Source organism: Capra hircus, chromosome 26 (assembly GCF_001704415.2).
Source record: "Capra hircus breed San Clemente chromosome 26, ASM170441v1, whole genome shotgun sequence".
In the NCBI taxonomy this organism is placed as follows: Eukaryota; Metazoa; Chordata; class Mammalia; order Artiodactyla; family Bovidae; genus Capra; species Capra hircus.
The window spans coordinates 51,025,833-51,047,976 of NC_030833.1; the positions used below are offsets into that span (position 1 = coordinate 51,025,833).

At 37.7% G+C, this 22,144-nt stretch overlaps 1 protein-coding gene across 3 annotated transcripts; it reads left to right on the forward strand.

Moving 5' to 3' along the window:
* On the forward strand, positions 1,018-19,882 carry CISD1 (CDGSH iron sulfur domain 1). Of its 3 annotated transcripts, XM_018041566.1 has the most exons (5): positions 1,019-1,188; positions 2,966-2,982; positions 7,677-7,771; positions 8,718-8,923; positions 19,364-19,882. In XM_018041566.1, the coding sequence occupies exons 3-5, from the start codon at positions 7,732-7,734 to the stop codon at positions 19,451-19,453; spliced, it is 336 nt and encodes a 111-aa protein (XP_017897055.1). In that variant the 5' UTR covers positions 1,019-1,188; positions 2,966-2,982; positions 7,677-7,731; the 3' UTR covers positions 19,454-19,882. The 3 variants fall into 3 exon arrangements, with proteins under 3 accessions (XP_005698204.1, XP_017897055.1, XP_013830496.1); XM_005698147.3 differs by lacking the exons at positions 2,966-2,982; positions 7,677-7,771 and having other exon boundaries at positions 1,018-1,188; positions 19,364-19,773; XM_013975042.2 differs by lacking the exons at positions 1,019-1,188; positions 2,966-2,982 and having other exon boundaries at positions 6,859-7,771.

The following is a 22,144-nucleotide window of genomic DNA, read 5'->3' on the forward strand; positions in this document are numbered from 1 at the left end:
GCGCTGCCCGGGCGAGCGGAAGGACCTGGAAGGGGCGAGCACGAACGGAGCTTTTCTCATCGCCACCCGATGGGCCTTTTGGTGCAGCCCTGGCTGTTACTTCATTCATTCAGTACGCGCTTCAGCGCGTCCCAGGGTTAAAGACGTCTGGTTCTTGCAGTTGTAAGAGGCAGTCAATCACTCGTTAAGAGTTGGGAGGCAGAAGCGTTGCCCTGGGTAGGTTGGGAGACTCTCTTTTACCGCAATCACCTTCCTCCAACTCCCCGCTCCGGAAAGAATTGAACCAGGCAGCCTTCGAAACACCCTTTAAGTAATCCTATCCTCCTCACCAAATTGGTGCCTCTAAACAACTTATAACAAGTTATAAACAACTTATTCAAAAAAATTTGAAACCGACAGTAATTTCAGACTGTAGAAGATAGGAAATAATCTTAATTTTTTTTAAGTGAGTACTTTTTTTAAAAGAAATGAGCAGGCTTTTTTTTTTTTTCCTCTCTCTCTCTCTCTCTCTCCCACTGGACCCTTAACGCAAGTTCCAAGATGCTCCATAGATGGAGAATTGTGTCGAAATCAGGGGGGAAAAATGGGGCGGGGGGGCAATGCACACCGGGAGCGAGGGGGAGATTCTGGGATGGAACACCACAGTTGGTTCCTGTGTTTGGCATTTCAAATGAAAACTGGACCTGGCCTTACAGGTACCAGACTAAGCAAGAAACTTGGGAGTGAAATCTTAGATATCCGAATATGGCAAGTGTTATATCAGCACATACAATCTGCCCTCATAAATCCGCGAACCTGGGAGAGACATAAAACCTGGCCCGGACTCTATTCCAAAGGTGGGTCCGCTGGGCTCCAGGACCAAGCCCCTCAGGATTGCGCAAACTCAGTTGCTACCTCTCTCGGTCTCTCCCTCCTCCCTCCTCTTGCGGCTGTCAAAATCCGTACTCAACACTTCCTAAAGGTCCGGGACTCAGCTCCGCTCATGCTCAGTATCAGCCCGGGTGCTTAATACACACGTGCTGACGGCCAGTCGCGGCGCCTGCGCGGTAGCTGCCTGGAGTCAGTGCCCTTAGGACGTACGCCTGTCGCACCTTGACTCCTGCTGTCCGCGAGAGCCGGTTTGTGCTCAGTGTCCTGTGCACACCCTTGCAAGCGTCGGCGCCATGAGTATGACTTCCAGCGTACGAGGTGAAGTGGGGCATGGGAGTGGGTGCGGCTGTCGGCCTGCGCACTGGTTGCAGTTGCTTGGACTGATACTGCTGCCGTGCGTTCCCGCCAGTCCTGTAACCTTGAAATACAGAAGGGCAAAAGCTCCGCGGGCCTGCAGGCTCCCCGGGCCGCAAGGGGCAAGGGGGTGAGATCAGGCTACGATCGCGGGGCATAAGTGCCATGGGGGCCGTGCAGGTATCTCCCCAGGTGTAGACCTCGTTTCCCCTAGCTAGCTAAACCCTAAATCCTAATGAGCCAGCTACGCTGCTAGCTTTTCTTGTTCTCCCCTGAAACTCCTCTCTGTTAAGTCACAAGACTTGGGGAAAAAGGAAAGGTGAAAACAAAAGCAAAGGAAAAAAACAAACAAAAAAACCCTTCCCCCGTCTCAAGGTTTAAATCACCGTAGAGCGAAAACGTGGATTTCCTGCAGCTCTCAAGCGAGGCATGACTAATCACATTTTAGTTTTGCACATTTTTTTTTAAAGGAAGAAACCCAATCCGAGGTCTTCAGTTTTACCAGTTCCCCCCCCCTTTTTTTTTTTTCAATTATGCCTCTAGCATCTGGCGCTCGGTGGCGGTAGTCCTGGAGCGAGGATTGAAAACGCCTCGTTTCACGTTTCTCAGCCTTGCTTCCCTACTGCTGGTACCCAGCTTTCTAAAATGTTACTTCAGAGAAGGTCCGATTAAAATTAAGGGACTTTCTAGAAGTCAATTAATATGGAGCTTCACTTTATCGCAACTCTTAGTAGTGGTATAATTGTTAAGTAGTAGTATAATTGTTAATATAATAATGTATACCCGCTGCGTGATAGAAGTGATCTTTGCCCCGATATAAAACACCACACCTCAAGGTTTGGTTCCCTGTAAAAGTAGTTAAGTAAAAAGATTGTCCAGAAGTTAATTTAAAATAGCCTTATTAATTCATGTAGTGCCAGATTCTATAACAGATCCCTGGTAACTTGTGCCCTAATTTTGTAATAGATTCTCTAAATTGGAAAAATCACTTGTAGCCAAAAGTTACCTAACTGAATGAGAGTGATAACGCATGACCTTTTTAAGTTACTAATGCAGTATATAAGAGCTGGTTATTTGCACAACTTATTTTCAAGTTCTGAAAGTTTTTATTTCACCTAAAAGCATAAAGATTGTTGTGAGGACTATGAGGAGGGGCCCAAAGCCTTTGTAAATCACCTCTACGGGTGCCTTCTTCCACAAATACTGTGGTGTGGCAAGGGACAGATCCATTTAGATCTCAAATTCTTCTACTCTGTTTTTAAACCAAACCTGTTCATTGCTGTAGATTGAAAATCAGCTTAAATCTTTTGATTTGGGGGAGGATGATCATGTCTTTTCTCAGTTAAGTAAGTGAATTATATATATATGTTTTATAGTTTGTGTATATATTATATTGTTATAAAGGGAATAGGATGGTGTTTGGCACTGGACGGAGGAGCCTTGTGGGCTACAGTCCATGGGGTCACAAAAGAGTCAGACACTACTTAGCAACTAAACCCACCGTAACAACAAAGCACGATATAAATAAATGTTAAATAAAAAATTAAAGGATGTGTATATGCATGCAGAATTCTTATTTATATTCAGGTAAAAACATAATGGGTGGGAGACTTCCTTGAGGGTCTGGTGTTTAGGACTCGGGACAGATGGAGTAGCAAATCTCTTAGAGAAAAGCTTCATCTAAATTATTTCATCTGATTGATGATTGTCATTTACAGCTTTATTGCTACTTCTGTTTCAGGTATTCCTTTGGAAAAGGTGTGTGAATTCATTACGTATTCTAATGTATTGTCTATAGGTATAAGATAAAGTCAAGCATTTATCTGCTGATACTTTTTAAGTTGACCTATCTTTATACTTAGAAGTGTCTCTTATAATAGTAAGCTTCTGGGGTGGCTCAGATGGTAAAGAATCCGCCTGCAATGTAGGAGACCTGTGTTTGATCCCAGGGTGGGGAAGATCCCCTAGAAAAGAAAATGGCAACCCACTCCAGTATTCTTGCCTGGAGAATTCCACGGACAAAAGAGCCTGGCAGGCTACAGTCCATGGGGTTGCAAAGTGTCAGACACGACTGAGCAACTGTCACTCACTCACTTCCAATGCAGGGGTCCTGGGATCCGTCCTTGGTCCGGGAACTAAGATCCTGTATGCCACTCGCCTCACCCAAAAATTAAATAAATAAATTACAATAGGAATAATAAAATAAATTTTAAAAAAAATAATGGTTGCACTAGAAATAAAATAAATGCAGATCAGGTCAGGACATGAATCTGGTAGAGGCAATGAGGATGAATAATTGGAATTGTAATCCAACAATCCCAGTCAGAGAGATGGCTTTTGGTACCCACTTTTTTTTCCTTACTGATGTATAATTGACATTCTTATACCAAACTTACTTTCTATGTGATGTTTGTGAGTGTGTGTTTGTATGTGTGCTCAGTCATGTCCAATTCTTTGGGACCCCATGGACTATAGCTTCATAGAACTTCTCTGTCCATGAAATTTTCCAGACAAGAATATGGGGGTGGGTTGCCATTTCCTACTCCAGGAGATCTTCCAGACCCAGGGACTGAACCCAAGACTCTTGCATCTCCTGCATTAGCAGGCAGATTCTTTATCACTAGTGCCACCTGAAAAGCCCCTTTTTATAGGACACCAAATATTTATTGCAGTTTTAGAAACTATAAGAAACATTAAGCAGCTTTCACTGCTACAGAGTCCCCATTCTCGAATGACTCTTCCTCATACCCAATTGATGACTTCTAGGAAGTTTACTAAACTTCTTGCTCCTCTGTTATCTCTAAAACTCACTGAATCCGCTCTCATCTTTAATTTAATCCCTTTCCTTCTACTTTACTCTCAAGGTATAAAATAGGTGTTAGGCTATCTGCCTTGTGCTTTGTTATGTAACCCAAACCCTGAGCACTACAATGGAGGTGGTGGTTTAGTTACCAAGTGGTATCTGACTTTTTGGGACCCCATGGACTGTAGCCCTCCAGACTCCTCTGTCCATGGGATTTTCTAGGCAAGAATACTGGAGTGGTTGCCATTTCCTTCTCCAAGGAATCTTTCCAACCTTGGTCTCCTATGTTGCAAGGGGATTTTTTACCCGTTGAACCATCAGGGAAGCCACCACCACTACGATGCGTGTAACCAAAACTAATCCTCTGTTATATCGTTGTCTCTTTTATTGAAACTAACTATAAATTTCCATTCCATTTAATCTCATATAAAAATACTGCTTGGGTTCAATAAATTTATCGAGTCATTTAAAGGATTTGTTTTTTATCTGAGAAGGAATGTGCAGATCATACTGCAAATAAAGGAGATAGCTCCTATAGGTTATAAGCAATAAATAATGAAGCTCCTATAGGTTATAAGCAAGAAATAATGAAGGGACTTGGGAGCTATCGATGAAACGAAATTGACAGAGAATTGATATTTGTTGGAGCTGAGTGAGGGTAAGTGGGAGTTCATTACACTATTTTCTGTGTTGATCTGAAGCGTTCCATAATGAAGTTTTATTTTTAATCTCAGGAAGTATTTGAATTCCACACTTTGATACTGAAGGATAAGATAAGGCCAAAGAGAAGTCATTTTTGTGAGAGCAATGTGATAGTAGTATAGACAGAGGCAGTAGCAAATTCGAATTAGGAATCTGTTATATCTTTTTATTGAACTAACATTGGACACTGCCTGTACACTTGTCCTGGAAAGAAAAACATTACCAGGCATAGCCTACAGATCTGAGGTAGACCCAAGAAAGGCAGAGATTTAAGCACAGCTCCCCTCCCCCTCTCCTGAGGTGGAGGGTACATTCTGATTCCATGGCAGTTGACACTGGATAAGAGAGGACAGTTTGGGGCCGAAAAGAGGCTGAAGGAAAAGAAGCAGGGTGAGATTTGTCTTGGGTTAAAGCAAATGATTCCCACAGTAAGGAAAAGTTAAGAAATGAGTTATAAATGAGGGTGTGGGATTTGGGAACAAGTTGATGTTTTCTCTATCTGTAATTAATACTAAGAAAACCAAAGAATATATACAAAGAATGTAAGCCAAGGGAAAAGTAAGAAAGGGAAGGATTATTTAGAAATGTATTTTTTTTGTATTTTCTATATTGGCATATGTGATAATTGTATAGATAGAAAGCACGGTTAAGCAAAGGAAGCATTTGATCTAACTATAGGACTACTGTGCATTGAGAGAGGCATACAAAAAAGGGAAGTAAGGATAACTAGAAGAGGCAGAAATAAAGCTCAGGATATTTCTGGACCCCAATTTTGAAAGAATGTCTGAAAGGTGCCAACTGAAATCTCTTTAGAAATTAGGTCTTGATAAAATCCCTTGTTTACCCTGAGATTGTGTCTGTTCTTCATAGATGTATACACTGTCAAGAACTAAATGTTAGGGTTTTGCTTATTGCTTTTATCTGTTTACTGTCTTGGGTTTTCAATTCTTTGTCCATTGTAATTGTTGACTTTGGAATCCATCATTATTCTCGTCTATCTCCATATAGTTTCCTTTTCTCTCTTTTCCCTAGAGTTGCCAGTGGCATCCATAGCTTTTTGCCAGAAAGACTGATTCAGGCTGCAGTAATGAAATGATAAAAGAGCAACATTTTTCTTATTCTGGGAACTTTTATATTTGTCTCTAATGAGGTTAGAGAATTAGAATTTGGGAAGGAGGGAGGGATGGAAGTTGTTTTCTTAAGACCTTATCTGACTCTGATTCTATCAAACTCATTGGAGCAAATGCAAAGCCATTTCCCTAGCACACATATGGTGCCGTGAAATTTATGTACTGTCATAAGTGACCCCCCTTGGGTTAGGGTAACAGAGTACATGTTTTTGTTTTTGTTTTTGTTTTTGTTTTTTAATTTTAAAATCTTTAATTCTTACATGCGTTCCCAAACATGAACAATGGAGTATTACTCAGCCGTTAAAAAGAATTCATTTGAATCAGTTCTGATGAGATGGATGAAACTGGAGCCAATTATACAGAGTGAAGTAAGCCAGAAAGAAAAACACCAATACAGTATACTAACACATATATATGGAATTTAGGAAGATGGCAATGACGACCCTGTATGCAAGACAGGAAAAAAGACACAGATGTGTATAACGGACTTTTGGACTCAGAGGGAGAGGGACAGAGTACATGTTTTGAGACAAATTAATCCTAGCCAGTTGTAGATGTTTTCAATCTCAGACATTTATATAATATGTAAGCACCATTAAAACATATATGTTAGCAATACGTCAAATTTCACCTCCAAAGTAAGTAGTAACTAAGATCAACAGCATTTAGGGAATTATTTTATTTCAGTCTTTTGGCTGTTTCCCGCTTTTAAGTCTGCCTTAAGGATTCAGCATTCAGAAGACATAATTGAATATATACCTGTGAAGCTCTATGTTAGCCCAGTTTGTGATGGGTAATTAGCTATTCAAAGTGGCTTTCCCTTAGCTAAGAAGTGGATTCCCATACCTCCTGACATTTTGTCTAGGGAATTCCATGATTGAAAAAATGCATCGGAAACGAAGATCTTGAATCAAACTAGAAAGCAGAGCTAGTGTCAGCCCTGCTTGGAATTGCCACAGAATGATACTATGAAGCAGGTAAAATTCAAGGCAGGGAATTCCCCAGCAATCCAGAGGTTAGGACTCCATGCCTTTATTGCCATGGGCCTGGGTTCAATCCCTGGTCAGGAAACTAAGATCCCATAAGATGCACAGTGGCACCAAAAACAAAAAATCTATATCCTTTATCACTGAGGAAAAAAATAACATTTGTAATAAAGAAATAAATTTTTTAAATATGTTTGATTAATGAAACATAGCATTCAAGACAAATCTATACAAGGCGTGTAGCTGAAAATATCTTTCAATGAGGCCAAAGGTTTGAAGCTATCAAATGACTTATTAACTTTTTGCAGTCATGCAGCACATGGGAAGGGTATAAAGTTAATGTTTGTTCTAGGGGATTATAGCAGAGAGGAATAGAAGGGTTACATTGCCAGAAAAACAAACTAAATTTTTTCGCAGAGAAAAATACTGCGGTTGAAAACAGGAGCCAAGGAACATGCTAATTAGAAACACTTGATAAAAACTAAATTATTAAACAAGCTAGAAGAGAAGACTAAGATAAAAGGAACTAAGTGTGAGAATGGTTATTTCCTTCCATTAGAGTTTTGTAAGGTACAATTAGATTCAGTGATTCAATGATTACTCACATTAGTACAATAAGAAATTTGACTCAGTAGTGCAAGTAAGCCATACAGTTAATTATTCATTTTATGTTTTTATTTGGCTTTGGAATGTGTTTTTTGTACTTATCTCTCTAGGGCTTTATTTGATAGTCTGGGAACTTATTTCAAACACTGAGAAGATCTGACTCAGGAAATGCTGGGACGCAGTCCAGTGTGTTTATCCTGACCCCTGTTCAACTTCTTCCTGCAGTCCACTCCATGCTGGGACTAGACAACTCTCCTCTGAGGCTGAGGCTAACCAGACTATGCAGCACCCTCTTCTCTCCACAATTCTCTGGAACTGGGGTAGTTGTTAAGTGCTTGGATTTCCAAAGGATCCTTGAAAAGCTACTTTAAAAAAAGAATAAATAGATGGCCTATTAGTCAAGCAAATAATTGGGCAGGAAAATGTCGGGGTTTTTTAGTTAATTTTTTTTTTTTTAATATATAACACCGAACCATTTTGTATTGGGGTTTAAAATGTTGTGATAGTTTCAGGTGAATAGTGAAAGGACTCAGCCATACAAACAGTCATTAAATTTAAAATGAATTTGTGGAGAAGTCGCATCATTCACTAGTGGATCATGTAAATTTAGAATTTATTAAAGGAGAATCTAACTGTAATTATATTATGTTTTCTATGAAATTAGTATATTCTTGTTCTTATTTTAATGAGACGCTTTGAAATTAAAAAACAAAAAAAAATTTGCGTGACTTGAAGACCAGAATACTGCTGGATATATTCCTTTGAATGTTTAATATTAAGGCTTGGTTTAATTTTGTCCTTTCTTGCTTTTTCTTTGGATAGCATTTCTCTTTGAGGTTATTCCTTTTTAAATGACTATAGGACCTACTATTTAAATGAATCACTTTGCTAACATAATCATCTCCTGATAGTAAGAGGGATAAGAGGTTCTTGTTTGTAATCTGAATTTTTATGGCCTTATTGGTAATCTGGATTTCATTATGTATGAGGTTTTTTTGTCTTTTTTTTAAGCAATAGATATGTGCAGGCTCACTAATTTAACTAACATCACTCAGTAGAAAATATACAATTGCCTCAGTAAAGGCTGGGGAAAGTTTTAACAAGGGACTACTACACCAGTGTGTTCTGATCATTTTGTTAACGTTAAAAACCTTTGACTGTTGGGATACTTAATACTCAAAACTTGCATTTCCTGAACGTTCTTGTTAGATTATAAGTATGCGTTTTGGTTTTGATAATTATTCCTGTTTTCCTTCTCTACTCTAGTTGAATGGATCGCAGCTGTTACCATTGCTGCTGGAACAGCTGCAGTTGGTTATCTAGCTTACAAAAGATTTTATGTTAAAGATCATCGCAACAAATCTATGGTAAACCCTCACATCCAGAAAGACAACCCCAAGGTAGTACATGCTTTTGACATGGAGGATTTGGGAGATAAAGCCGTGTACTGCCGTTGTTGGAGGTCCAAAAAGGTAAGAGAAACAAGTCCTTTATGTCAATGTCATTTTTAATGTAACATTCCTTTTTAAACTATCTTGTCAAGCTGGCATCATCATGAATTGTTAAGATATCTGTTCTTTGGGCTTCCCTGGTGTCTCAGTCGGTAAAGAATCCACCTGCCATGTAGGAGACCTGGAGTCCTTGGATCGGGATGATCCCTTGGAGAACGAAATGGCAACCCATTCCAGTATTCTTGCCTGGAAAGTCCCATGGACGGAGGAGTCTGGTGGGCTGCAGTCCATAGGGTCTCAAGAATCAGACACAACTTAGCAACTACACCACCACCACCACCATCCTTTCTTCTCTTCTTTCTCTTTTTAATGGAATCTCTGTTTTCTCTATTTTCTGTGTACTCTTCAGGAATATATTTACTGAAATGTATAACCACCACGCAATAAAGTTACATCACAGCCTTGTTGAGTTAGGTGAATGTAACCATATTTTTGCCAAAGAAGAGGGAAAAATTCCTTTGCTTATGTTTAGAATTTCCTCCCCAAGTGTGTCTTAGTGTCCCCTATCCCAGGAAAAGGAGTATGCAGCCTAAATAGAGAAACAAAAAATTAAAATAATAAATAAATACACAGAGAAATAGGTCTTTTTTTTTTTTTTTTTTTTTCCTCCTCTTGGGATTTCAAGCTCCTGGATTCTAGGATAAGTTTTGGAGATATCTAGAAATTCACCTGAAACTATCACAACATTGTTTGTTAATCAGCTAGTAGCTCTGTTGGTAAAGAATCCTCCTGCAATGCAAGAGACCTGGATTCGATTCCTGGGTCAGAAAGATCCGCTGGAGAAGGGATAGGCTACCCATTCCAGTATTCTTTCGCTTCTCTTGTGGCTCAGCTGGTAAAGAATCTACCTACAATGCAGAAGACCTGGGTTCAATCCTTGGGTTGGGAAGATCCCCTGGAGAAGGAGGGAAAAGCTACTACCCACTCCAATGTTCTGGCCTGGAGAATTCCATGGACTGTATAGTCCATGGGGTTGCAAAGAGTCAGACATGACTGAGTCTTTATTTTATACCTCAATAGAAAATAAAAGTTTTTTTTTTAATAAATAAAAATTAAATGCTAGTTTAAAAAAAGAAATATCAAGAGAAACTATTAGAACATTGCCCCTGAAGATTTCTTACCTAGTACATATGTACTGACCCTGTATCCTAAGCTTTCTTTAAGCTGCAACTCCTATGTTTAAATATCTAACACAAGATTTTTTTGTATCTTTTTTTCTTTTGTGAGAATTGCATTTTATCAAGTTCCATTTGGAAGTATGCCTGTGATACCTGCAGCTTCTAGATAGTGATGACAGCTAGTGATCTAAAGATGGTAGAATGTTCTTCTAAGGTCATCTTGAAAAGCTTCATACATTGAATGACTTTAGAATTTCTGGTATATTTAGAGAAATACGATGACATACTGTGTGTACTGCCACTATTTAGCATTTAAATAAAATAGATTTGATACTATGAGGCCTAAGAACATAGACAATAAAAATGATGTATCTATTTCTGAAAGCATGTTGTATTAGGGACCTCATCCCACAGTGGAAATCCATTATCACAAATTACATGTTACAGATAAGAAAGAAGTCACATACCAGGTACTGGAAAGCAATCCTACTTACCCCCTTCTCTGGCTGCAGTTGATGTTGTATAATCCAGTGGTGACAGACCACTTAGATTATATCATTCTGTTTGAAAACTGCTTGATGAACACACGGAATATGAACCAAAAATTGATAGTCCCATTACAACAAATTGTTCCTTCAGAAGGGCACTGTTCATTTGGAGTGTGGGATTGTTTATATGTACTATTGAGGTTGCTAGAAAATAATCCTCAAATATTCTATAGTCTAGATCTGGGTTCTTTTTTTAATTAATACCTATAATAGGTTTCATTCTCTAGTTGCTCACCAAGATATAAAAAGTAATATCTTTAGAAATTAATAAATTTAGATATTACTAAATTAAGAATTTAGTAATATCTTTAGAAATTTCTTTTTTTTAATTTTTATTTTTACTTTATTTTACTTTACAATACTGTATTAGTTTTGCCATACATTGACATGAATCCTAAGTCCAGAGTTGTATTGGTCCTTTAGTCAATGATCTAAAATAGTTCATTTAGTTTCTATTACTAGATACATGCATGAGAACACTTAAAATAGTGAAACAGCAGGTGTCATAGATGTGTATAGTTGGTGCACTATGAGTGCTTTAAATAAAAGAAAGAGCTTGTTACACTGTGGGCTCAAATTTTCTGGAAAGGCATAGTGATATCCATAGGAGTTCAATTGCCCCCTGGGAAGATGAATCAGTGAAGACTCTACTCTGATCCTTGTACCTCCTTCCTCAAAAGAATAAGTCCGAATCAAAAATCTTAAGTACCAAGGAAACAGTTCACCTCAAACTGGGACTTGAACCCATGTGCAGGGTCTCGAACACAGCCAGAACCCTGCTTGGGACTGTAGCCCATGTGGTGGGGACTGGAACCCAGCTTTCTGTTGATCTTATATGGAGGCTTAAGTTCTAGTGGAAGTCGACTTGTTTGCCATCTTGGACCTTTTTGGTTCTAATCAGTTTATGTCATGTCCTTGAGCTACATCATTCTTTTAAAGATTGTGCCCTGCGCCCTTCCCTCCTGTTTCATCTTCGAAAGGAGTTTGCCTCCCGACATGGGGGAGCACCCTGTCAGGGAGTTCAGACATAAAGTTATACTTAAACCAGAGTGCTCACTGTGGGAATGAAGAAAAATGAACAGATATATGAAACATTTTGAAGGAAGGATTAGCCAGTGAAGGAAGGATTAACTGAATGATTTGTGTGGAAGATTGGGGGAGGAAAACTGAAGCTCACTGAAGTGTCTTGCTTAAGATAGGATTGTAGGGTTAGATGAGATGGTGCCATCAATGGAAATAAGAAATTCGGAGTGAATGGCTGATTTTTCAGGACACCAATGAAAATTGCAATATCAAAGAGTGACATTGAGGTGACATTTGAATAAAAACATACAGCAGTCTGAAGTGTGGGACTAAAGTTGAGACATCAGGGTTGGAGATAGCAATCAGCAGAACTGTGAGTCAAGAATAGGAATGCAGCAGATCCTTGGTACAGATAAAAATCAAGGAAGGGCTAAGTAAGAAATCCTTGGAGAATTTTCTGTGTCTTCTAAAAAGGAAAAAGAGTCAAAAAAGGAGATGAAATGGACACCAGAGTTAAATGAAAACTAAGAATATCGTGGCTTCAGAGTGAAAAAGGGAAAAGTTTCAAAGATTTTGTTATGAACATCAGTGTGTGCAAAAGACAAGGAGGTGAATAGACTATTAAACTAAGACTGTGGGGTAAAGCAATTAGGCAGTTGACCTTTTGGCATCATTTGAACAGAATAATTAGAATAGGAGCTGTGTCCAAGTTGGTTACAGTATGAATGTGTAAATATGACACTGCATGGAAGAAAAAAAGAAATACGATGACTGCTTGAGTGAAGCCAAGAGTGTTTGCTTTGGTTGGGTGTTTGGACTGCAAGGAGATCAAACCAGTTGATCCTAAAGGAAATCAACCCTCAAGATTCATTTGAAAGATGGATGCTGAAACTGAAGCTGCAATGCTTTGGCCACCTTATGCAAAGATGCAGCTCATTGGAATTAACCCTGATACTGGGAAAGGCTGAAGGCAAAAGGAGAGAGGTGTGGCATAGGATGAGATGGTTAGATAGTATCACCAACTCAATGGACATGAACTTGAGCAAACTCCAGGAGATGGTGAAGGACAGGAGCCTGGCATGCTGCAGTCCATGGGGTCACAAAGAGCCTGACATGACTAAGCAACTGAACTACAGCAACAAAGGGTCAATAAAGCAAATATGGGCTTTTACAAACTAAGATCTCAAGTATTTCAGGAAAAATCACAAATGGACACAAGCTAATGGTTTAAATGTTTCCATTTTCTCAATGTCTTCTTTCTTTTTAGGCTTGTCTTTTATGTCATTATTAATCCTCTTTGCATCTATGATTTGTCAGTTCTGAATTTTCACTGAAGCTTGGGCACTTTTTATTCTCACATGAGTGCATTTAGAGATCACTTCGAATGCTTTTCAAATTAGTGGATGTGCTTGTTCTCCAGAAATTTTTGAAAACTCCACACATTCCTGAGGTTCTTTAAGGTTGTCACACAGGTGCCAAGTCATATATTTACATGTCTATGCACAGAAGGCCTATAACTGGTAACTTTGATTAGATGCCTATATTGAGTTTATATTCAGTAGTTTTTCTTCATATAAACCAGTTGTTTTTATAATATTAATAATATAACAAAATTTAAGCTCCTATCCAAAAAAAAAGTTTCATGTGATGTAAACTAATTCAATTTTAATTCATTCTTTTTTTATCGAAGTATAGTCAATTTACAATATTGTTTAAGTTTCATTGTATATGTTTGGCTGTATCCCTTTGCTGTTCACCTGAAACTGCCATAACATTGCTTGTTAATTAGCTATACCCCAATACAAAATAAAAAGTTAAAAAAAAATATTGTGTAAGTTTCAGGTGTAGAGTGGAGTGATTCAGTTTGGGTTTTTTTTTTGCGGATTATATTCCATTATAGGTTATTGCAAGATATTGGATATTATTATATCCAATAATAATAATCCATATTGCTTATCGATTTTTTACATGTGGTAGTTTGTATCTGTTAAATCCTATACTCTTAATTTGTCCATCTCCCCTCTAATTCATTCTTAAGATACAGTAACTAGTAGCCTGTTGTGTGTTTCTAACATTTTGAGTAGTTTTCTCAGACCTAATGAATCAGATCTCTTAGTCATGTTCGGAGAAGGCAATGGCACCCCACTCCAGTACTCTTGCCTAGAAATTCCCATGGATGGAGGAGCCTGGAAGGCTGCAGTCCATGGGGTCGCTAAGAGTCGGACACAACTGATCGATTTCACTTTCACTTTGCACTTTCATGCATTGGAGAAGGAAATGGCAACCCACTCCAGTGTTCTTGCCTGGAGAATCCCAGAGACAGGGGAGCCTGGTGGGCTGCCGTCTATGGGGTCGCACAGAGTCGAACACGACCTAAGTGACTTAGCAGCAGCAACATGGTTCATTCCTCCTCTCTTCCCACCCACACCCCGCCCCCCTAGCGTGGCCTCTGCTCTTCAGAAACTAGCTTGTTTGATAGTATTTCACAAAAGGGCTATCCCTAAGTAAAGTGAGAGAAAAAGGAGCCAATACAAAGGAAATGATTAAAACAACTACAGGGAGAAATCCCATCTGAGACCATGGTTGGTTGAGAGACTGGAAGGAATCAAAAGGACAAGCAATGATTTGACATTCGCCCTTAACAAGAAATAGTCTTTTGAAACAGGATGAGGGAATCTTGATATCAAAGGGAACAGTTTTCAGCAGTCTTACTAGATTCCCATCCCCTACACACCTCAAATAGGTTACATCATTTACTGAGTTATGTGGTGGCCATTGGGTAGGCAGGAGAAAGTTTGAACAAGGACCGAAGGAGAAAGCAGACTAAGAAATAAGGGGAAAGATGAGCCAGTTCATGTCAGTAGCTCAACTGAAATTGAAATGTAACTGGAGAATCATTTTCTTTCCTTTACAACTTCAGAATTTGAGTTGGGGTTTTTTGTTAGTGGTGAGTTTGTTTTTGTTTTGAGGAGCTGGGCTGTGATTATGGAAAGTCTCCATCCCATTAATGGTTAGAGGTGTGTTGCACTGACTCCCTTTCTTCACAGACACAATATTCTAAATATTGGTTACATTGCTTGCCTAATCCATATGAAGACAGTCTTTTAAGTCTTAATTTTTTCTTATGTATTTTCCTATTATATCTACTATCTTATGCTTAACATTGCTAAAGTTAAGTACATAAGAATGATAGAAAATGTCATAGTCTCTCTTGTAGTCTCATAGATCTCATTGCTTTTATGTTCTTTCTCAACCAAAGCAAGTTCATTCCTCAGAACAATTTATGGTAATGAGCCAAATGGACCCAGGCAGCCTCCTTAGAAATTATAATCCAAACTCTAATTAAAAATACAAAGTTTAGAGAAAGAAGATTCAATTTTTTTTTAATTTTTGCAAGTAGAATGATAATTCAAGGAGTATTTATTTACCTCTATGTTGAATCTCCCTAAAAACAGAAACAGCTTAATTTGGGATGTGAGAACCAACCATTAAGAAGAAACACATTTTGTGTTTTCTTATGAACATCCTACCAAGTCTGCTAACTTTCCAAGAGGAGAACAAGGATCTCCAGGGTTTTTTCCCCTAAACATTTATTCCCATCTCTTCTCCACACCCTGTCTTCTCTACTTGTAAAGCTGTTTGGGATTTGTAATTTTCTAATTGGGTTAACAAATGATAGGATATTTTCTGGACATACAGAGAAGGCAGCCAATTTAATTCTCAAAATTTTCCCCAGGATTTGTTAATAAATAAACAGTAACATCTTAGAACAAATTTAGAATCATCTGTGAGCTAAATGTTTTCTCCTCATCAATTTTCTGATTCTTTTAAGTATTGATACTACATGAACTGAATTAAATATACCTTTATTTTTAAATTTCAGCTCTTTGCTTGACATTTTTAACACATCTAAAATTTTAAATGAAAGAGGGCTAATAAAATTCATGTTTTCATTATATTATTATTTAATATAAAAACTGCTGTACTTCCTAGATTATGCTCAAAAGTATATATCCACCACATGTTTTCTTTCTCCTGCACAGAAAGGTAAAAAATGAAATAAGACACTTTCTGAAAAACACAAATATTGTCAGATAATTTGCCACTTGGTTTTTTGTACCAATAATTACCATTCATTAGTTTATAATGTATTTAGAAGTATGAGTTAATTTTAATAAATATATTTCATTAATACATATAGCACATTTTTATGAAATTGCTAATCCTTTCTTGAAATAACTCATTTTGGCTCTTTGTTGTTTGTTGGGAAAAAAAAGTTTAATCTTTTCATCATCTTAAAATAAGAAATCTCTAATGGATAAATATGACCAACCTAGATACCATATTGAAAAGCAAAGACATTACTTTGCCAACAAAGGTCTGTCTAGTCAAGGCTATGGTTTTTCCAGTGGTCATGTATGGATGTGAGAGTTGGACTGTAAAGAAAGCTGAGTGCCGAAGAACTGATGCTTTTGAACTGTGGTGTTGGAGAAGACTCTTGAGAGTCCCTTGGACTGCAAGGAGATCCAACCAGTCCATTCTGAAGGAGATCAGCCCTGGGATTTCTTTGGAAGGAATGATGCTAAAGCTGAAATTCCAGTACTTTGGCCACCTCATACAAAGAGTTGACTCATTGGAAAAGACTCTGATGCTGGGAGGGATTGAGGGCAGGAAGAGAAGGGGACGACAGAGGATGAGATGGCTGGATGGCATCACGGACTAGATGGACGTGAGTCTGAGTGAACTCCGGGAGTTGGTGATGAACAGGGAGGCCTGGTATCCTGCGATTCATGGGGTCGCAAAGAGTCAGACATGACTGAGCAACTGAACTGAACTAATGGATAAATACAGAATGCCTAATCTTCACATGAAGTTTGGGAAATTATTCTGACTAATATTAGGTAATATAGGAAGTACTATTAAAAGATGTATTGGCCTCTGAACAGAATGATTTTGAATCCTGAGTTTACATTTTAAAGGCATGCAGAGGTTTATATACTTAATTAACGTTTATGCTTTTTTTTTTCTTTTTAAGAAATAGCCAGGGTCTACTTAGTCACTCCTTTTTTCTGGAGGAGAAACAAAAGTGAAAGTCACTCAGTCGTGTCTGACTCTGTGACCCCATGGACTGTACAGTCCATGGAATTCTCCAGGCCAGAATACTGCGGTGAGTAGCTATTCCCTTCTCCAGGGAATCTTCCCAACTTAGGGATCAAACCCAGGTCTCCTGCATTGCAGGAGGATTCTTTACCAGCTGAACCACAAGGGAAGCCCTTTGGAGGAGGGGAGGAGTATAATTGATTTACAATGTTGTCTTAGTTTCAGGTGTACAGCAAAGTGAATCAGTTATACATATATGTATATCCACTCTAGTTTCTTTTCCTATATACATTAACCGAATAGTTAACCTATTTTATATACAGTAGTGTGTATATGTCAATCCCTATTTAAAAAATGGAGTGTTTGTTTTTTTTTTTTAACAATGCAAACCTTTTTTCTCACTGTAAAATCACCTGTGTTTGTATATTAAATATATGTCACTTTGAAATGCTGTTCTTTGCTTTGGAATACAGTTCCATTTGATTTTTATATGGCCTGTTTTGTCATCCATGCAAGAAAACCCTGAAAGCTTGAGTTCATCTTTTTGCTACAAGGACTTGTTTGTAATATGAATATACTGTGCCACATCTTATTGACAGAAACAATTTAAATTTCATATATATCACATTTGTATTGCTACCCCAGGATAGATTTTACATCTAGAAATTTATAATATGATGATAGCTTGAGTTTTTTTCAAGGTAGTTTTTAACTAATTTACTGCCTCTCAGAATTATATACAGATAGTAAAATTAAGATTGAACTTCTTTAACATCAACTGAATGTCATTTTAGTCTTTGACACATTTCATCAAGGTTAAAGATTATATACCATCATTGTCTAGTTTCAGGTACTGAAAATTATACTTCCTTGATAGAGTAATAAGGTGATCTTACTCTTCAGACCAAGACTCCTAGCACTTTACTCTTCTAAATAGGCTCCTTCAGTGGAAGACTATACCTTATTCTAGAGTGAAGTTACATTCCAGACAAAAAGAATAAAACAAAGATTCTAGGTATCATCATTTGACATGAAATAAAAATAAAAGGTAAAATATAGAAGGAAAGAAAATAATTTACTGATAATTATAAAATCCTGAGAAACACCTAAAAACATTGTTGAATTCTTATTTTCATCATTTAACAATAAAGAGGATATACTTGCAAAAAACAAGTGATATGCAGGCACACACACACAAATATATATTTATATATATGTGATATCTATCAAGAATAGTCAGATATGAAAATATATACTTAATGCCTGTAAAACATATAAAGCAGAAATGTTCATATCAGAAAAATGCATGAGACCTGAGAATGAAGAACAGAAGAGAAATAAAATAGGACTTGGCCAAAAAACTCTCAAGTTTGTTTGGAAGAATAAATAGGTAAAGGATAAATTGGAAAGTTTTAACAAAGAAGAAATGTGAAGGAAAACCAGCCCTACCTAATACTGAAGCAATTTTAAACAGTCATTATCTCATAATAGGCTGATGAATAAGATAATGTGGAACTTATAAATAAGCACTTTATATGTAGACTTAGTTTTGATAAAATTTTGAATGAATGTATAACAGTTTGGGAAGCAACCACTTCTAATAATACTGAAGCCACAGATTCTTAAGTGCGGTTCTTAGCACAGCATTTTGCAAGTTGCACTCCACAGAACATGATGATAATGGACATCAAAGAAGTGTTTGTAAATCCAGTCAGCCTGGGAAATTTGAGGTTAAAATTGTATGTGTATCTGTGTGTGTTTTTATTGGAGAATAATTGCTTTACAATATTGTGTTGGTTCTGCCATACGTCAACATAAATCAGCCACAGGTATACATATGTCCTTTCCCTCCTGAATCACCCCTCCCACTCCCACCCCGTGTGTGTGTGTTTTTAATAGTAGTTCCTCTTTAAAATAATAATATATGTTGTTAACCAAGAGAACTGTATATGTTTTTTGTATACGAAATGAAACCAAATCAGAATATTTTGCAGGACTTCTTATTTTGCAGTGAGCTCCAGGGAAGCACTGTGTTAAATATTTAGTTTTGTCCCTTTTCCCCAATGTGAGATCTTGAAAACAAATGGAAATTTATCACATCTCCAGGAGAAAGAAGTGTCCATGATGGATATTAACAAGGGAAATACTGGCTTATTTGTATGAAAGTAGAGAAATTAAGGATATGAACAAATAAGCAAAATAAAAAGGGTTTGGGTGAAAAATTGCTATAAAGTTGATTAGCAAAAGAATAATGAACAGATTGATTTTGAACAAATTATGAACTTAAACTCTTTCCAGTAGATAGGTCAGGGATACAATTCACTAGAAAGGAAATATGACTAGTACATAAACATAAAAAAGGTTGTTCACATCCATAAGTAGATATCACAAATGGAAATGCAGTTAATGATCTGTGTTTTATCCACAAGTCAATTTCTTTCTCCTCCTTAGTGTGTACACTTTACATATGCTCATTCAGAAAACCATCTCTAAGGTAGCCAAGAAAAATCTACTGAGTTACCGTGTTATATATGTGAATTAAGTGACACCCTACTCTGCCAAACATAATACTGATTTTGCAGTTAGACATTTCACATTCTTTCTCTTCCTAGTTCCCACTCTGTGATGGATCTCACACAAAACACAATGAAGAAACTGGAGACAACGTGGGACCTCTGATCATTAAGAAAAAAGACACTTAAATGGACACTTTTGATGCTGCAAACCAACTTGTCATGATGTTTCCTGATTGTTTAATTAGAATGACTACCACTTCCATCTAATTCACCTCCCCTGGGTTCTAGATGTGTGGTAAACTGTAGCTTTCATATTCACGGCATTTGCCTTACATGTGGAACCATTGTGGTGCACATCTGTTGAAACAAAAAAGGAAAAACAAAAAACCAATCTCATGGCCTGTGGGTTATTTTGGTCTTGTAAGGATCTGTTTCTTTACATTTAAAACTGACATTAGAATATAGTTGTATGCCAAAGTTAACGTATTAAATTATTCTCAAAATCATGTATGTGCAGATTGTACTTGTAAGTTTCAAAGAAGAATTAATCACCATTTAATATTACTTAGCCTAAAAAGTAAAATGGGTGTGAATAAAGCTACATTAATCTCCTAATAACAATCTAGGAAAAGCCTATTATGACCTTGGTTTTTTCCTTGATCGTAGTACTGATACTAAGAAAATACAGTTTCTGGGTTTTCAATCAAAATGAATGTTAATTCTGCTTAATTATAAGTGGGCCAGGTCAGTAATAAAGGGACAGTAACTTCTTTGCATTCATCTTCCTGGATATTTCATCAATCCATTAAGGAAACCAATAGTCGAAATTTAGATCAAAGTAATAAGAGATTTTAAGTTGTCATGAAGGATGTCTTAAAATGTTAGGTTCCAGAATTCTCACCAAGGAGTGGCAAGCACTTGAACTGGGGACACTGAAGGAATTGGAGCACATAATGCCAAGTCTCTTGAACACTAAACACACATCCTTGGCAGAAATGGTGATAATGAGGGTAGATCAAAGGCATGGGAAGATTTTTATTTCCTCATTCTCAAATACCAGGCATATGGTTACAAAAGAAGCTATTTTGGAGAGAAACATAAGAATTACATCGTCTTTTAAGTTATATAATCTTAAAAGCAAAAGTTTGAAGACAAGTTTTTCTTTTATGTAATATTCTTCAAAGACAGACCAATAACTTTGCATTTCATTGCTGATTTAGAAAAGAATATGAAAACGGAAGATAATTAGGAGCAATAAAATAATGAAGACAGGAATAGTATATAGGCAGACATATTTGGAAACTGACAAAGTTAATAGGTAAACTCATTTCTTTGCAGATGCTTGAATTCTCAGTAGTAATCGGTCATGTAGAATCCAGAATTACCTTGGAAGTAACAGAAGTCAGTGAAACCAAACATCAGTGTTATTATATTAAATATGCTCATTGGCATTTTTTTAACATATTGCTTTGTATATTACGGTAGATAGAGTTGATCCCAAAATTGTGTGTACCAGTTTTTAAGTAGTGCACATGTCTTAGTTAAACTTGTCTTCAAGACACATCTTCACAAAATCTAAAGTTACTGAAACTGAGTGGAACCCTGTGGGGCTTTCTACCAGGTCTTTCTGTCCCCCATTTCTTGTAGGCAAGACTCCAGCCATTGTGATCTTCCACGTATTCCAAAGGGTAGATTTGAACAGTTGCAAATCAAGAGAAGAGCAGCCAAGAAATCACCTGAGGCAAGATTAAAAGGAGCAAAAAAACTCATCAAGATTCAGTTTCGATTGCTCAGTCGTGTCCGGCTCTGTGACCCCATGGACTGCAGCACACCAGGCCTCCCTGTCTGTCACCAACTCCCAGAGTTTACTAAACTCATGTCCATCGAGTCGATGATTCCATCCAGCCGTCTCATCCTCTGTTGTCCCCTTCTCCTCCTGTCTTCAATCTTTCCCAGCATCAGGGTCTTTTCAAATGAGTCAGCTCTTCGCATCAGGTGGCCAAAGTATTGGAATTCAGCTTCAGCATCGGTTCTTCCAATAAACATGCATGACTGATTTCCTTTAGGATGGACTGGTTGGATCTCCTTGGAGTCCAAGGGGCTCTCAAGAGTCTTCTCCAACACCACAGTTCAAAAGCATCAATTCTTTGGCACTCAGCTTTCTTTATAGTCCAACTCTCACATCCATACATGACTACTGGAAAAACCATAGCCTTGACTAAATGGACCTTTGTAGGCAAAGTAATGTCTCTACTTTTTAATATGCTGTCTAGGTTGATCATAACTTTTCTTCCAAGGAGTAAGCGTCTTTTTATTTCATGGCTGCAGTCACCATCTGCAGTAACTTTGGAGCCACCAAAAATAAAGTCTGCCACTGTTTACACGTTTCCCCATCTATTTCCCATCAAGTGATGGGACCAGATGCTGTGATCTTTGTTTTCTGAATGCTTAGCTTTAAGCCAAATTTTTCACTCTCCTCTTTCACTTTCATCAGGAGGCTCTTTAGTTCTTCACTTTCTACCATAAGGGTGGTGTCATCTTTATATCTGAGGTTATTGATATTTTTCCTGGCAATCTTGATTCCAGCTTGTGCTTCTTCCAGCCCAGCATTTCTCATGATGTACTCTGCATATAAGTTAAATAAGCAGGGTGACAATATACAGCCTTGACGTGCTCCTTTTCCTATTGGGAACCAGCCTGTTGTTCCATGTGCAGTTCTAACTGTTGCTTCCTGACCTGCATACAGATTTCTCAAGAGGCAGGTCAGGTGGTCTGGTATACCCATATCTTTCAGAATTTTCCACAGTTTATTGTGATCCACACAGTCAAAGGCTTTGGCATAGTCATCAAGATTAGGAGTTCCTTATCTTCTCAGAG

Coding starts and splice junctions, on each gene's coding strand:
- CISD1 (XM_018041566.1), top strand. CDS start 7,732: ATGCAGCACCCTCTTCTCTCCACAATTCTCTGGAACTGGG. Junction 7,772..8,717: donor CACAATTCTCTGGAACTGGG/GTAGTTGTTAAG, acceptor TCTCTACTCTAG/TTGAATGGATCGCAGCTGTT. Junction 8,924..19,363: donor GTTGTTGGAGGTCCAAAAAG/GTAAGAGAAACA, acceptor TTCTCTTCCTAG/TTCCCACTCTGTGATGGATC.